We start from the raw sequence: 16,417 nt of genomic DNA, 5'->3' as shown, positions 1-16,417 counted from the left end.
CCCAAAGGAAAGAGATGACATTATTAAAGAAATTATATACAAAACCAACAATGTTCTTAACCCAAAAGGTCCCAGCATTTATGATAGAAATGGCTGAAATACCATAATGACCAGGGGCCTTGTAAGTTGTAAGGTCTGATACTAATAGCAACCTCTTTAACTTCCTTGGTCAATGGAAGAGACACAAGAACCTCATTCTCTTAGTTAGATGGCAAGACATTGGTGAGTTCTATGGCTAACTCCATTCCTGTACTACTTCATAAGGGTGTCAATCGGATCCATATCGGCCTTTTGGTTCAGCTTCTGTTCGATTCAAGATGTAGCATGAAAAAACCAAAACAAGATTGAAACCGAATAAGAGAGTCTTTTTCATAACCGGGATTGAACCAGCTTGGTTCAATTTTTATTCAGTTCCATATTAGGTTTATTTGACTCGGTTTGTATTCGGTGGGTCCTATATTTGGTGTTTGGGCAAACTTTTTACATATTCACCAACAAGAAGCCCCTTATTTATCAGGGCCATATTACACTAAACTTTATCCAAATAGTAAAAAAGAATAGAATTTATCATCTACATTGATTAAAATAAAACAAAAGGAATAGAATTTTTATGGTTCTTCAGTTTGGTTCGATTTGAAAATGGGTCAACCCTATATCAAAACCAAACTGAATCGAAAAAAGATTCAAGATTTTGAAACCAAAATCTAAACGATTTGTATCATTTCAATTCAGGTTTAAACGGCTGGTTTCGATTTCGATTTCAGTTCTAAATTGACATTCTTACTACTTCATGACATTACGCACTCGGCCACTCATACATATGCTCATTAACTGCTTATTGACAATGACATGGGCCGGCCCACATACTAGCAAAGTGTGGACTTATTCTCTTCCAATTTCTAAAGGTAGTGTCAAATGACACCATTATACATACGCGTATTTAGAACTAGGCACTTTCATTTAAAAAATTCCAAATGTTGGGATATAAATGAGTTTTCAAATAATTTGAAAGTAACATTATTATGTTATTTGAAAAAAAATCTTTTTTTGTCTTGCACATTTTTCAAGTATGCAAGTTAAATGACAATATTTATCCTCGTTGAGAAATAAAAAGGTTTGTTATACTAAAAAGTAAAAAAAAAAAATGTAAAATCACGAATCTCAAAAAAAAAGAAGTAGAAGGTCAATTTCTTTCTGAAAACAGTGTACATGCTCTTGCTTAAAATCGGGAGCATGGGTTTAGCACCAACCTGTTACAGTTTCTGCTTGGTGTTAAGTCCCACCTCAGAACATTACTTGAAGCAGTTTTGTGAACAAACACTGTATAGATAAATCAATGATGCACTATTATCAATTGATTTTCGGTTTCTCTCATGCACGTAGTCAAGGTATAAATTGTGTTGATTAGCTTTCTGCTGCAAACCTGAGAAGGCTTTTATAACGCAAAAATATACAACAGATAAGCTCAATCATCTCAACTATACATGATTTTGTTGTAGGCCTTCACAGTACCTGTACTTGATCCTTGATTCCCAAGCTTATGATCCTTGATTGCCATCTGAAGATTTTGACCATTGAGGCAACCAAACGTATTGGTACTATACATGATTTTGCTGTAGCTGCTTAACAGCTTGTACAACTCCATTGTTCTTAGAATTTCTCGTATAGGCTGAAGATGACAATCTGGATGATGATGGCTGGAAGAACTCAAATGGAGATTTTGATCCTATAGTCCTTTTGGTAGCAGTTGGTGAATCAGAAAGTAAAGGTTCATAAACAGGGTTGCAATTTTTGGGTTGAGTGGCAGACAAAGGTGCAACATCTTCGCCCAGAGACCTAGGCTGGGGATCCATATTTCCCAGAGACAAAATGGGTCCTCCCATACGTTCTGCCTGCTGAAGTATATTGATTGCACTTGGTCTGTAGGTGTATCGGAAGTATTTTAGAGCTAGCACAGGGCCCATACCTACTGCCACAGTCAACTGTTAAGAAAAAAAAACCATTGGCATATAGAGTTCAATATGAACAACTACCCAACATAATAAGAAGCAATAGAAAGAGTGACAGTTCAACTAAGAAACTTACAAACATAGTTATCCAATAAGATGGTTGTCTGCACAGTCGGAACATGATCGTGTACATCCCAGATGATGGCAGGGCACTGACAATCAAGTTAATAACATAGAAGGTAGCTAAATTCCCCCAAATTGCAAGATGCTGCAGGGCTGTGAATGAACTGCAATATTGATAAATTCAGTTCGGAATATGAAGCTGAAAAAGTACATGGAATTGTCCTCTGAAAGAAATGATGGCATTAAAATATTTGGATTACGATCATAATTGGAATCTTGTGCTTACTTAGTCTCCAGTGTCACAACAAAAGCTTGTAGCCAGATACTTCCAGAGAGTGCAACCATTGACAGCTCTTCCATCTCACTTTTCTCATAGGCATAAGCATGTATGGTAACTAAAAACACGACAAGTGCCTGCACAACAATTCCATTGTCATTGGTACAGGAAACGGTAACACAAAAACCATCCATACAATAACTGACCAAATACATAAATCATGTCAGGCATCAAATTGGTCTTCCATCATATTTATGTTTGAGAAAAATGGGTAGAGAACTCGGACTAATTCAAGCATTAACAAGATGTTCTTGAACTACTTTGAAAGTAATAAAAAATCATCCTTTCACACTATTATATAAAAGTATGTATTTTCTCTTTTAGTATTCTTTTTCATTGGACCAAAATACTCGTCCTCACTTATCCCTCCCCCACTCTCGCTCTCTCACAGATCTCTCTCTACTCTCTTATCTGAAAGAGGCGGGAAACCCAAACGAAGAGGGTTGTTTACGATTTAGAAGAAACCCAAGCGAAGAAAAAAGTCATTGAAATCCACCATTAAATTGCAGTGCGGTGCCACTGACAAGAGCCATTCTCTTAGACAACAGAAGGTTGCTGTGAAACATCAAACTTATTATCATAATCCTGGTGGAAAGGGTGCATTTCAGAGGGAAGTAGAGCTGATAAATGTAGCAGTTCATTGAAATCTTCTTCGTTTGATTGATTTAGCACAACCACATTGGAGAGAATTCTTGTTTACCCATTCATGCAAAATACCAGGTTGCATATCGTTTACGAGGTAACCCCCTTATGAGCTAAATTTTTTGCTATGGTAACATCCCTTTTTTTTTGGGTGTTTAAAAATAATTTATTAAAAGAACAAAAGATGCAAAGCCAATAGGCAGGAGACAAGCCAAATTAGTGAGAAACTAAGAGGCACCACAAAAGCCTTGGGCAAGGCAAAGGAAAAGAAAATACCAAAACCATACGGACAACCACAAAATAAGTTTTCCATTCCTTGGAGTGAAGGTAGCACGGGGCAAATCTTTTTTTTTTGGATGAATAAATATTAAATTACGAAGAAAAAGAAGGAATAAACAAGCCCAAGGGCAAAACCGAAGCTAGGAACTAACTAGGTCAAATCTTAAGCGGTAACTCCATCCAGTGTAGACGTAATGACCATCCAAATCATTTTTACCATAGTGCTACGAAGATTCTTTAGAGTAATGCAGAAGGAGGCTGCCAATCAGGAATGCGAAGGAAAGGAGATTCCAAGATTGGGTCCATGATGGCATCACTTAACTTAGACTCTGAAAGATCCTCCAAAGAAGCGACTGATGAACTATCAGCCTCAGGATTCACTTTGTACTGAGTGCCTGAGTGGCCACTCTAGATTCAGGAGGAAGGGGGGGGGGGGGGAGGGTGAAGAGACATAATAGAGTCTCCCTCACGCACAGCTTCCAGGCTCACATCATAGCAGACCCTAGAAGCAGAAGAGACTTAATTTTTCCTCCTTCTTCTTCCTCTTTCCAGGGGACTGGATAAGATTTTGATCAACAACGTTTCCTTCCACGTGAGGAGAATCTGAATCCGATTGGGAAATATTATCTTGATTCTCGTCATATCTTCCGGCTGGGCAACTCTCCATATTCGAACCAACTTTCATCATGTCCAGATGTCTCCTAACCGTAGCCTCATCCGATTCCTGAAATATCTCCAAACTAATCCCTTCATCAGCATGAACTGCAGTCTCTACCAATGACTGATCCCCATAACCATTCCCAGAATCTAAAGAACTACCAATAATACCCACTTCCTTAGCATTCAAATTTACCACTAAACCAGCCTCCAAAATTTGGTCCAATTCCAAAAAAATAAAGGGATTTTCTTTTACATCTCAAGTTTGAGTTTTATTTGAGAGAGGGTATTTTCTATAGTCAAGTTCTATCATTAAGGTAGAACAAAGTTTGTGGACTTTGTGGTTAATTCCGATTCTGCTTCTACGGTTAGAGTGATCAACCAGAAAAAGTATAATCTCTGGAAGGAGTGGTATTGGTTTCAGGAAATCATGATGCTTTGTAACTCTACTCGGTCGTCTATTACTTTTACGTTTAGGAAAAGTAACAGAGCAGCGGATTGGCTGGCTAATTTTGCTTGCGAAACGGCGGTCAACAAAGTTTTCCAGTTTGGGTAAGAGCCTCCGGGGGAGCTTCGGCTCATTATCCAGGAAGACAGGGCTGGTTTACCGGTTCTTCGGAAAAGGTAGTTGTAAATAAATTAAGAAAAAGGAAGAAGAAGAAGAAGAGAAGCCGAGAGAGAGAACAGGAGGCGAGAATCTGCAGAACTGTGAGAGTTTCACGATATGTGTTACTCTCCTCTAAACCTTCATTAGTAAATAACTTAAAGGGTAAACCAGTAAACATCCAAATAAAATAAAAGAAACAACTTAATGGCTGATTAGACTAAAATACCCTCCTCACTGTGCTCTCGGTATTAGCTTCTTGCGCTAATACTAAGATCACGATAACACTCCCCCTCAAGCTGGAGCATAGATGTCAATCATGCCCAACTTGTTAAAAATATAATCCACTCTTGCACTTCCCAATGACTTTGTGAACACGTCTGCGAGTTGTTCTCTTGTACGGACATGGCCAGGAGAAATCAAACCTTGTTGTAACTTTTCTCGAATGAAATGACAGTCAACTTCAATGTGTTTCGTCCTCTCATGAAACACCGGATTTGAAGCAATATGGACAGCAGCCTGATTATCACACCACAGTTTCATTAGAGCACCATCAACAAAGCCAAGTTCAGTCATTAATTGCTTTACCCACATCAACTCACAGGTAATATGTGCCATAGCCCTGTATTCTGACTCTGTTTTGGACCGGGCAACAACTGTCTGTTTCTTACTCTTCCAAGACACCAAATTTCCACCAACAAAGACACAGTAACCTGTAGTAGATCGCCTATCAACTGGAGATCCTGCCCAGTCAGCATCTGAAAAACCTACTATCCGCCCATGACCATGATCACTGTAGAGAAGACCAAGTCCAGGAGCCTTTTTAAGATAGCGTAAAATATGCACAACAGCCTCCCAATGAGTCGTCCGAGGAGCAGACAGAAACTGACTCACCACACTAACCGGAAAAGCTATATCAGGCCTAGTCACTGTGAGATAATTCAATTTACCAACAAGCCTCCGATACTTTTCTGGATCACCTAAAATCTCACCATCCTCTGCAACAAGTTTTAAGTTAGGATCCATAGGAGTATCTAGAGGTTTAGAACCTAGCATTCCTGTCTCTGACAAAAGATCAAGAACATATTTCCGCTGTGAGAGCGAGATCCCTTTCTTTGATTGAGCAAGTTCCACACCCAAAAAATATTTCAGCTTTCCCAAGTCCTTGGTCTGAAATTTCTGCTGCAAGTGTGCCTTCAAACCATCAATTCTAGAAACATCATCTCCGATACAAACAGTGGAGGCAGCAATCGACCTCCTCAACCAAAACCCTGACAAAATCTTCACTTCATCTAAAAACTTCTTCAAATATTCCTCAAACAAAAAGAGAGACCTAGTTCTTAATTCATAGCATGAACTAGTCTCTAAACAAATCCGAAAAACAGCATAGAGTGCTGCACCCCTTCAAACAAAAAATAGAAGAAACCGCATGTGCTTTAAGTCTTCAAAAAAATATTTAAAACTTCAATCGAATGCTGGAGATAAGGAAGCAATGATCCACGAAATTTGTAGCAGTCCTTACAGCTCTGATACCATGTAAATAAATTAAGAAAAAGGAAGAAGAAGAAGAGAAGCCGAGAGAGAGAAGAGGAGGCGAGAATCTGCAGAACTGTGAGAGTTTCACGATATGTGTTACTCTCCTCTAAACCTTCATTAGTAAATAACTTAAAGGGTAAAACAGTAAACATCCAAATAAAATAAAAGAAACAACTTAATGGCTGATTAGACTAAAATACCCTCCTCACTGTACTCTCGGTATTAGCTTCTTGCGCTAATACTAAGATCACGATAACAGTAGTGCTTGTTTTTTTTTTTTCTCTTTGTGTTCTTGAGATGTAAGGAGTAGGGATTTTCCTTGCTTGAGTGATTGAGTGTTTGTGCTCCTTTGGGTAGGGGTAAGGCGGCAATGTCCCCCCCTTGTACTTGGTTTTTAACTCCAGTTTTTTAATAAAATTTTAGGGGCCTCCCCGGGGTCCCAAATAATATTCGGGGGTGAAAAAAAAGATACATTTCAGTTTCAGTCCTTTTCTTTTCAGAAAATAGTTTCACAATCATGGTCCATTAACTTTTAAGAGGATGAAATATATAATGCACCATGCAAATTTCAGGAAACATTATAAACACTAAGAGTAACTCACAGATACACACTGAGACAAGTCATTGTATTTTACATATGGCTAAAAACTGAATATATTTAAAACCTAGGGAGAAAGGCTTGTACTGGCCAACAAGAAAACACGTGGATTTTGGTGCAGCCCATGGCTTGGAATATCTGCACGAGCGTCAAGCACTGTAGCCCCAACATTGACTCATGTCACAACCCAAGTTCAAGGAACAATGGGACATTTCACCAAGTATTTGTCCACAGGAAAAGCCCAACTTTTGGGGGTAGGCCTTGGAGTCGGATGCCTAACCTTTTTGTATATGGTACCATACAATAATACATATTCCAGTTGACTACGACACCCGACTCAAGAGGGAATGGGAATGTAATATTAAATATTTTAATATTGCAATTCGACTGGACAAATGCCTTTAAACATTGTCCATTTTCCTTATTCAAAACTCAAGTATTTAGATGGGTGATTAGAATAAAGGGTAATTATTTATAACTTTCTTTATATATTCTGTTCTTTTTATTATTTTCCCTTTCCCTCTGCCATACCCAACAAGTCAATCCAGTACATAGCCTTATGAACTCTATTGTTTCTCTATTTATCTGTTTTTTTGTTCCTGGGAACAAAAAAATAAGAGAAATCCGTTTGTTAACACCGGTTCATTTTTTTGTTCTTGGGATTGAAACTTTGGGAGAAGGTTATTGAAGCCCATTTGAGAAGAGAGACTCATATCTCGATGAACCAATTTGGCTTTATGCCAGGAAGATCCATGACAAAAGCTATCTACTTATTGAGGAGGCTTATGGAAAGATATAGAGATAGTAAGAAGGATCTCCTCCTTCTGCAACTCTGAGTTCACTTGGCTTGAGCTCGAGGTAGATCAGCGGCTCCGCCATGTCAGATATCCCTCTAGTGGCTCTGACCGCCGGTCTCTCCCTCCCTCTTCCTCCCCCCCTCCTAACCTCTTTTCCAGCTCTTCCCTCCCCCTCCCTGCTCCCGGCATCAAGTCCTGGAACTCCCTCTTTAAGTCTACTTCCTCCTCTGATAGGGAGGGATATCATCTCCACTATGTGCCTCCTTCCCTTGTTGACGACCAACTTGTTGGCCTCTGTCCGTCAGGGCTTCTTGACTCTGAAATCTTCAAATGGTCAAAGTGCTTGGTTGGTCACTTCCTTGGGAGCACACCACCCTTCAGTATTGTCAAGGCTTCTCTATGCAAGCAATGGCTATCTCTTGGATCAATGGATACCTTCCTTCTTGAATCTGGAGTCTTTATCTTCAATTTCTTTGATGAAGAAGACCAATTGAAAGCCCTTGACGGAGGCCCTTGGCAGGTGGGGAAAAACACCATCTATCTTCGCCAGTGGGATCATCATCTGCAGCTAAACAAGGTTGATTTCCTCTCCATCCCTTTATGGATTACGTTGCCTGGTCTTCTGCTCCATTTTTAGTGTGAAAAGGGCCTGAGCATTATTGGATCAGTCATCGGAAATCCTCTTTATTCTGACAAGCGCACAAAGAAGATGGACAGGTTATCATTTGCTAGGATCTGTGTACTTGTCTCTACTGAAGCTCCTCCTCCATCTTCTGTCACTATCTTCGATGATGAAGGCTTCTCCTTCCAGCAGAATATCCTCTTCGAAAGGTTGCCGCCCCATTGCATTATTTGCAAGACCTTCGGTAACTCCTCCCATGTTTGCAAGTCCTCGTCCACCGCTGGTTGTGATGTAGCTCCTCTTTGCAAGACCCCTACTGCCGCCGCTGCTGCTGCTGCTGTGTATGTAGACAGCCCCACCGGGGCTTGTAGAAGTCCCTGTGTGTATAATGATAACCCCCCTGGGATTTGAGCCAAAAGCCTCGTCTCTTCCTGCATCATCTGCTCATCGTGATCCCAGCTGTGGCCGGAGAAGAAGCCGCAATCGTAGGACTCGCTGGAAGGTCCTCCCGGCGTCAGTTTCTCCTTGTTGCCCTTCTCCCTCTGATTCGTTGGTCCCCCAGCCTACTACAGCAGGTCCTAATCGCTACTATGTCCTTTAGTTTGCCACCTTCAGTGGCGATGATGTCTTCTCCCCCCCGAGGAGTTGAACACCTCTACCCCTTCTCTGCTCTCCCATTCTACCTGTCCCTTTCCTGTGTCAGCCCCCTCTGCTCCTTCGCCTGTCGAGCCTGGCTTCCCCAAAGCTCCCCTTGAACGTTGGGATTTCCTCTTTTCTCCAAAAGCAGGTCAAAGGTTTTTCATCCTCTTGACCTCACCCCCCCGGGCCCCCTGATGGTCCCTCCTGTGGCTCCCTCTCTAACACGGCCCACTTTTCCCCTTTCTTTGGCTGGCCCATCTGGCTCTTATGGGTCAGTCCCCTCTTTGGCTGATCCTTCGGATTCTTTTGGGCCCATTCCACCCCCGATCCAGCCCATATTCACTCCCTCTTTGCCTGGCCCTTCTAGTTCTAATGGGCCAGCTCCCCTTTCTCCCCTAATCCATAATTCATCCCGCCTCCCCTCTCTTTGCATCACTCCTCTGGCTCTACGCCTCTCCATGTCTTCCGTCGCCGTAATCCTAGATCCCCTCCTTTCCCCAAGAAGCGCCCCTACATTTTCTACTCTCTGCCCGGTCCGGAGTTGTCTTCGCCTATCATTTTGGATAGCAGGAATAGCGCTATTGATGGTGAGCCTATTGACCAGGGATAGTCAGGTCCTCTTTGCGCCAGGCCTGGTTTTCAGATAGCTAGGTGTTTTTTCCTTTTGCGAGCATATGGCTCCCCTTTTAGTTTGCGCTTTTTGTTTAGGCCTTGTCCCTTTTGCCTGTCCTAGCCTTTGGTATGTCTTGGATTTTGCTTGTATTCTCCCCCCCTTTTTCTTCCTCCTTTGGTAATTGAATTATTTATTCATCCAAGAAAAGAAGGATCTCCATATGATCTTTATCGACCTGGAAAAAGCCTATGACTGAGTCCCTAGAGATCTAATCCAACATGTTCTAGTGAAGAGGGGGGTGTCAAGTAAATATATGGATGTCATTAAAGATATGTATGAGGTCGTGGTGACTAGTGTGAGATCTGTGGGAGGTCAGGGCAAGGAATTCCCAATTACGATTGGATTACATCAGGGTTCAGCCTTAAGTCCTTACCATGTTGTGCTTATCATGGACGATATAACCAAGAGCATTCAAGATGAGGTCCCTTGGTGTATGCTCTTCGCAGATGATATCGTCTTGGTGGATGAGACAAAAGAAGGGATTAACTCTAAGTTAGAGCTTTGGAGGTCAACCTTGGAAACAAGAGGATTTAAGATTAGTATAACGAAGACGGAGTACATGATGTGTAATTTTACATTTTTAGTCACACTTTGATGGATACAGGTAAGGAGATCAACTTGTGACAAGATCACAGGTAAGGAATAAGACAAAATTTCCAAATAATTTTAATAACAGAGAATCAAGGGAACATATTCAGCCAAAATCCTGGTCAAAGGCTTTAATTGAATGGGAGAGTATAATATTAGAAATCAGGCTTGATCCAATGGTCAGATTCTTACTTGAAGAAAGAATTCCCAAATCTGAGAATCAATAACAGGTTCAGACAAACTGGGTTAGAGATTGATTTCAGCACCAAGTAACAAGCCTAATGATAGTAAAAAATCTGAGATCAGGCTTAGAAAATCGATTAAACTGAAACTAGGTTTGCAGTAGGAAATCAGTTTCAAGTTTGAATTTTGCAACTGTAAGAAGGCTTAGAACAGAAACAAATTGCTAAGTATGGAAGCAAAATTAAAATCCAACGGTTAAATTTGAAGTTTCAAAAAATTTCTAGTTGGAGTAGGAATTCAAGAAACCACAAAAAAAAAAAAAAAAAGATTTTTATGCTGAGAACAGAATCTGAACTTTAAGAAAATTGTAAACAACAATTCAACAACCCAGATCAACCAATCAAACATCAGATTTAAGTCAATAAAAAGATGCGTAAAATATAGAAAGTAAGGGTACTAACCTGGAATCGATGGACGAGAGAAAGAGCACAAACTCAAAATTTCATTCAAAAAATCCATAAATTCATGTAAGATTATAACCCTACTTATAAAGACCAAATATGTTGAGGTTAGGACTCCTAAGCCAAATAAAAAACTACCCCTTCAAGTAACCTAAACAAAAATAACTTAAACCAATCAAATACTTGCCCTAGGAGACTCCAAACAACATAAACTACTGATTAATAATATGGAGACCCAGGAAAGAAAAAGCTATGCTATTGACAGACCTTTTGTAGTGAATTTGAATCCGTAGGTCTCCCCTTTATTCTTATTTTGTTTGAGGTGGGAATAATACAGAATGAAATACAGAAGTACGGGAAGTCACCTTTTTTTGGTTCAAGGGAAAACCCCTTCTTGCGCCAAAGATCTTACCATTTCCGAAGGAACTGAAGTTACATCTCTTTTCCATTTCCATTCAAGGGTTCTTTTACTATTTTTTTTTGGGTGAATAAAAAATTCATTACCAAAGAGAAAGAGGACTACAACAGCCCCCTAAAGAGGGAGGGGGAGAGAGAGAGAGAGAGAATACACAACTATACAAAAAGACCTCAAGAAGAAGAGGAGGCCCGAAGGGTGGAGAGAGGGAGACCCCAGGAGGCTACAATATGCCTATTCCTTGGAGGATCAATACAAGAAAGGGGAACCATAGAAATCTTGGCTTTAATGTCAAAAGAAATGGAATCTCAAATCTGGCGAAAAGACCGAGAGTTGGAGGTCCATTTCCTGATATTTCGCTCCATCCAAATGTGATTAATAGCAACGCAGAAGGCTAGCTTTCCCACAGTATCACAAAAAGAAGACCCAGCGAAAATCATATCCACCCAGATCCACTCCCTTGCGAAAGGAACAATATGACGCCTTCTGGGCCAGCACTTAGCAAGGATGCCTTTCCAAACAGAGGAAAAGGGGCACTCAAAAAACAGATGGTTGATATCTTCAACCGCATTCCAGCAGAGGCAGCATGAGGAGAAGACAGCCATCTAACAGTGGAGAAGGAAGGACTGCGTTGAGAGGCAGTTGGTGAAGGCCCGCCTTGATCATCTAGGGTTCTTTTAATATTGTTTCCATGCCCTTTTGAGAACTCAAAACATGGACAATTTTTTTTTCTTATTTAGCTATACTTTGGCTCTGGTGCTCCTATGACACTTGAACTGAGTAAATGGCGAAGACCTAGATGATCTTCTGATCTACGACCACCCTCCTTGATTTCATGGAATAGCCTAAATTGAGTGATCAGGGTTCAGAGCTTGGTAATTGCAACCCGTCAAGATCGATATATTTATCCTGTTGAGTCTCGACCCTTTCATTAAGAAAGGCCCAGTCAGCAAATTGCGGCCCTACTACAACATAAAGGATGCTAACGCGTGCTATGGAGTTGTTTGGTTGTCTAAGGTCATTGCTGCTTCTCCAACAAACATGCAATAGTATGTTATAGACCCTCGATCATCCTGGCTCCCTGCCCAAACAGCATCAACATATAGAAGACGTGGAGGAAAGGCGAACTAGCTCCATACCACTACCTATTGATCTACTAAAGTAATCAACTCTATCTGTGTTCAACCCAAAAGGCTATTTCTTTGGCCAGACTTGATGACTATCCCGGTTGCACATTTTTTTTGTTTGGAGAGGATGGGTCTTCTCCCTTTAGGTCAATACCTGATTTTGTATTTAACTTAAGATCAGACTGAACGGTGGTCACACTTTCCGGACTACTATGACCCTCCACCCACAAGAAGCAGATAACGTAACCTCGTTCCACTGGCGGTTGTCCTTGATCTTCCCTCTTGCTTCTGAAATGTTGATTACTAAAGCTATTCCCTGGTGTATGCTTTTGAATTGCGGATTGTTTCGTGATACTGATTGTCGAAGTAGTGTGTATTTGATGTATGGGCCTAATTTAAATTTTTTAATTTAAAAATAAATTTGAATTGTAGTAAATGGGAAGTACTTTTGGACACATCCTTCAGAGGCTTTTGTGAAGAACTAAAAGCCTAGCAAAACGAGTTTCATAAAAAAAAAAAGCCTAGCAAAATGAGAGTTCTCCCATGACTAGACAAGATGTTAGAGACACGAATGGTATGCCATCCACCAGCAAACTCATGGATAGAACTAGTAGGGCCCTATCCAACACTTGACCAATACCAACGATTTGGGGTTTATTGATGTAATGAGCCTCTTTTGTAAGCCCATATTTGGAGTCTCAGATATAAATAATGGGATTAAGTATTGGGTTTTGGGCCCAATTATTATGACTTGATTTATTGGGCCCATATTAATTCACTTGAAGGGGATTTAATCCAGACCGTCCATTGTGAGATGGATTAGGTTTGGGGTTTATTTATAGTAACCCTAGGTCCCTGCTATCTCCTAATTCAATTTTGTGACTTTACTCACGGAGTTACAGAGGGATAATATTGTTTGGGGAAGACGGGAGTAATCTAGGGCGGGTCAGAGCGTGTGGCTGTTAATCACAAGATTAAGCTTGGATCTACTGCAAACGTTTGGAGAGGTATGAATATAATTCCATCCCTATTATTATTCTGTTGATTGTATTCTAGCCATGTGAAGCATGAGGATCATGTTAATTTCTTTAGCCTAACAAGTGGTATCGAAACGTCTATGGTTGGTTGCCTAAAGAAAAGTAATTGGGTCTTCCTCTTGTCCAATATCAAAATCGCACTCATTCAGATAACCGACATAATCCGAATGTAGGGTAGACTTGCGGGCTCTGGTAGATCTCCTCAAAGGCTCAGTATCAGCAACAGAATCAATAGGAACAGGTGCCTCAGCCTCTGAATATACAACAATCTCTTCAATGGGCAAACTATCAACTGCAGGAATGATGCCGTCCACAATTACCTCAAACGGTGCTACAACAGGTGAAACAGCACCAACAAGTCTAGAAAAGGAAGTCCCAATCTCTCCAAAACTCCCAGCACATGGCCCATCAAAAACCAGGTTGCGAGAGACAGGCATCTCACCCTCACACTCTGACAAATGGTTGGAAGCTATGAAGGATGAGTTGTTGTCCATGCAGAGAAATGGTGTTTGGGAATTGGTTGAGATTCCTCAGGGATGCAAGGCTGTTGCATCAACGTGGATTTTTAAGACCAAGATTGACTCTCAGGGGAAGGTGGAACGCTACAAGGCTACACTAGTAGCGAAAGGTTTCACTCAGAGAGAAGGCATTGACTACAAGGAAACCTTTTCTCCTGTTTCTTCGAAGGATTCATTCAGAATCATCATGGCCATTGTAGCTCACTTTGACCTTGAGTTACATCGGATGGATATTGTGTTAATTTCAATAAGAATGGTTTCACATTACTTTATGATTTTGTTGCTGTTGGGTGGTGGTTATGTGTCTGACGGTCTCTACAGACTAAATTTAGCTTCTTTTATGATTATGAATATTGGAGTGAAACGCCCTTAGTTTAATAAGAAGTCCTCAATGCTCTGGCATAGAAGGCTTGGTCACATTGCTAGGAAGAGAATGGACAGACTAGTGGAGGAAGGAATACTAGATAACCTTGACTTCAAGGGCATGAGCAGATGTGTTGGCTGCATCAAGGGGAAGATGACTATTTCCAGGAAGAATGATGCTTCCCGGTGTGATGGAGTTTTGGACATTATCCACACAGACATATGTGGACTCTTTCCAACTCCAATACTTGGGAACCAACAGTATTTTATCACCTTCATTGATGACTTATCGCGTTATGGGTATGTTTTTCTGCTTAGTGATAAGTCAAGTGCCTTGGATGCTTTTAAAATCTTTAAGGCTGAGGTGGAAGTTTTCCATTCCAGAAAGATCAAGTCTGTCAAATCTGATAGGGGTGGAGAGTATTATGGAAAAAGTGGTGATGCTGGTCAACACCTTGGGCCTTTTGCCAAGTTCTTATAGGAACATGGGATAGCTCCACAATAGTCCATGCCTGGAACTCCTCAGCAGAACGGGGTTGCAGAAAGAAGAAATAAAACCTTAAAGGACATGGTAAGGTCAATGATGAGCAATTCCAGTTTGCCAGAATTTTTATGGGGTGAGGCACTTAAAACTGCCACTTACATGAATAAGATTGTGTTAGTCCCATGTACTATTAAGTAGTGAAGTTGGAACACATCCATGGGCCAAAATTAAGTCTTCTGAGGCATAAAATTTTGAACTTAATTTCTTTTGGAATTTTAGGATTTGATGAAAGTAAAAAAGAACAGGATTTTCCAAAAGCTTCAAATCAAAGATGATGATCATTCTATTCTTTGTATGTTCGTCAATTGCTACATTAATATGTTGAAGATATGTATAGTAAGATGAAGCAACTATACATGGTACTTGGTCTGTCCCTCCCCCTTCCCCTTTCCTCTGTTTGGGCCTCCTTTCTCCCCCTTCAGGCCAGTCCCCCTCTTTGTCCAACTCTGTTTCCTAGCTCCTTTCCTCTAATGGCCACTTTGGCTCCATCTCCACTTAGGACTTTGTTAGAGTTCGTATCCCCCTTGTCCTCCGCATAAGATTGTTTGGTTCAAGGGTCACATTCCCTGCCATAGCTTTATAGTTTAGAGAGCCCTTACCCATTGCCTACCCACCCAATCGTCCCTCCTTCGTAGACAGATGCATGTTTCCCCCATCTGTGTTCTTTGTTGTAATGGTGAGGATATTGACCACCTTTTCTTCTCTTGCCCCTTCACAACCTCAATTTAAAAAAAAAACCTTGGATAGTTGCTGCCTCGTCATAGAAGAATCCTCCCCTTCTCTAAAGAGTGGATTTGGTTAGACATGACCTTCTCAGGTAGCTCTATATGTAATACTGCAGGTAAGCTTTTTTTTGTGCCACCATCTCCCACATCTGGATGGAGCAGAATCTTCGAAGATGGACCTCCAACTCCTGTTCTTTCGACATGATTTGGAAAGCCATCTACTTTGATGTTAGCTCCAAGATTCACTTATTGCCTCATCGTTCTGTTGTTGATACCCCAAGGAACAGGCGTATTGTTGTTTCCTAGGGTTTACCTACGTCCTTGATCTAGTCTCCTGTCCCTTCCTCATGGGGAAAACGCAGGCATTGGGTATGTTGGAGGAAGGTTTGTAGGCCGATTGATGAAGGGGGCTTGGGGGTTAGGCTACTGGAGGATGTTGGCCTCTCACTCAGGCTTAAGGGCCTTTGGAGAGCTGTTTTGGATCGCTGCCTTTGGAGTGATTACTTCAGGGGCAAAGTTCTTCAAAAAGTTACATGTGGCTTTAGTTGGGTCGATTGGGATTGGATCCAAATCGTGGCGTAACACTCTGGCTTTCAAGGGGTTTTATATGGAAAATTCTAGATGGGTGCTTGGCTCTGCCAATATCTCCTTCTGGCTTGATAACTAGGCTGGGGTGGAACCTCTGCTTGACTATGTTGATAATGGTCTCCTGGTTGATACGGAGCTGTGTGTCAAGGATGCTTTGGAGGAAGATGGCACTTGGAGGCAAGACATTCTTAATCACATTGATTCAGCCGTGATTAGAGATAGCATTACTCTGGGTAACTTTACCCTTTCTGACAGAGAAGATGTGTTAGTTTGGGCCCCTTCTAGTGATGGTCGTTTCACAACTAGATCAGTTTGGAATGCAGTGCGGGATGGCTCCGCTATGGTATCCTATGCTAAGTGGATTTGGAACCAGTCGATGCCACTAAAGGTAGCCTTTTTTTCGTGGCAGCTC

The 16,417-nt window shown here is 41.2% G+C and overlaps 1 protein-coding gene across 3 annotated transcripts in view; it reads right to left on the bottom strand.

The window, feature by feature from the left end:
• Nucleotides 1-1,300: 1,300 nt before the first annotated feature.
• LOC122651978 (phospholipid-transporting ATPase 2-like) overlaps nt 1,301-16,417 on the bottom strand; it is a 127,642-nt gene continuing 112,525 nt past the window's right edge. For 2 of the 3 annotated variants that reach the window (XM_043845580.1, XM_043845581.1), the window contains exons 22-24: nt 2,359-2,486; nt 2,086-2,236; nt 1,301-1,982 (exon numbers count right to left, since the gene is read on the bottom strand). In XM_043845580.1, the coding sequence (XP_043701515.1) occupies nt 1,599-1,982; nt 2,086-2,236; nt 2,359-2,486 (663 nt within the window). In that variant the 3' untranslated portion in view covers nt 1,301-1,598. Of the gene's footprint in view, nt 1,983-2,085; nt 2,237-2,358; nt 2,487-16,417 lie in introns of those variants that run through there. The other variant, XR_006331539.1, reaches the window with a different exon arrangement.

Source organism: Telopea speciosissima, chromosome 2 (genome assembly GCF_018873765.1).
Source record: "Telopea speciosissima isolate NSW1024214 ecotype Mountain lineage chromosome 2, Tspe_v1, whole genome shotgun sequence".
NCBI classification, from domain to species: Eukaryota; Viridiplantae; Streptophyta; class Magnoliopsida; order Proteales; family Proteaceae; genus Telopea; species Telopea speciosissima.
The sequence above is the reverse complement of the archived record's forward strand: the minus strand, read 5'-3'. Positions and strand labels throughout refer to the sequence as shown.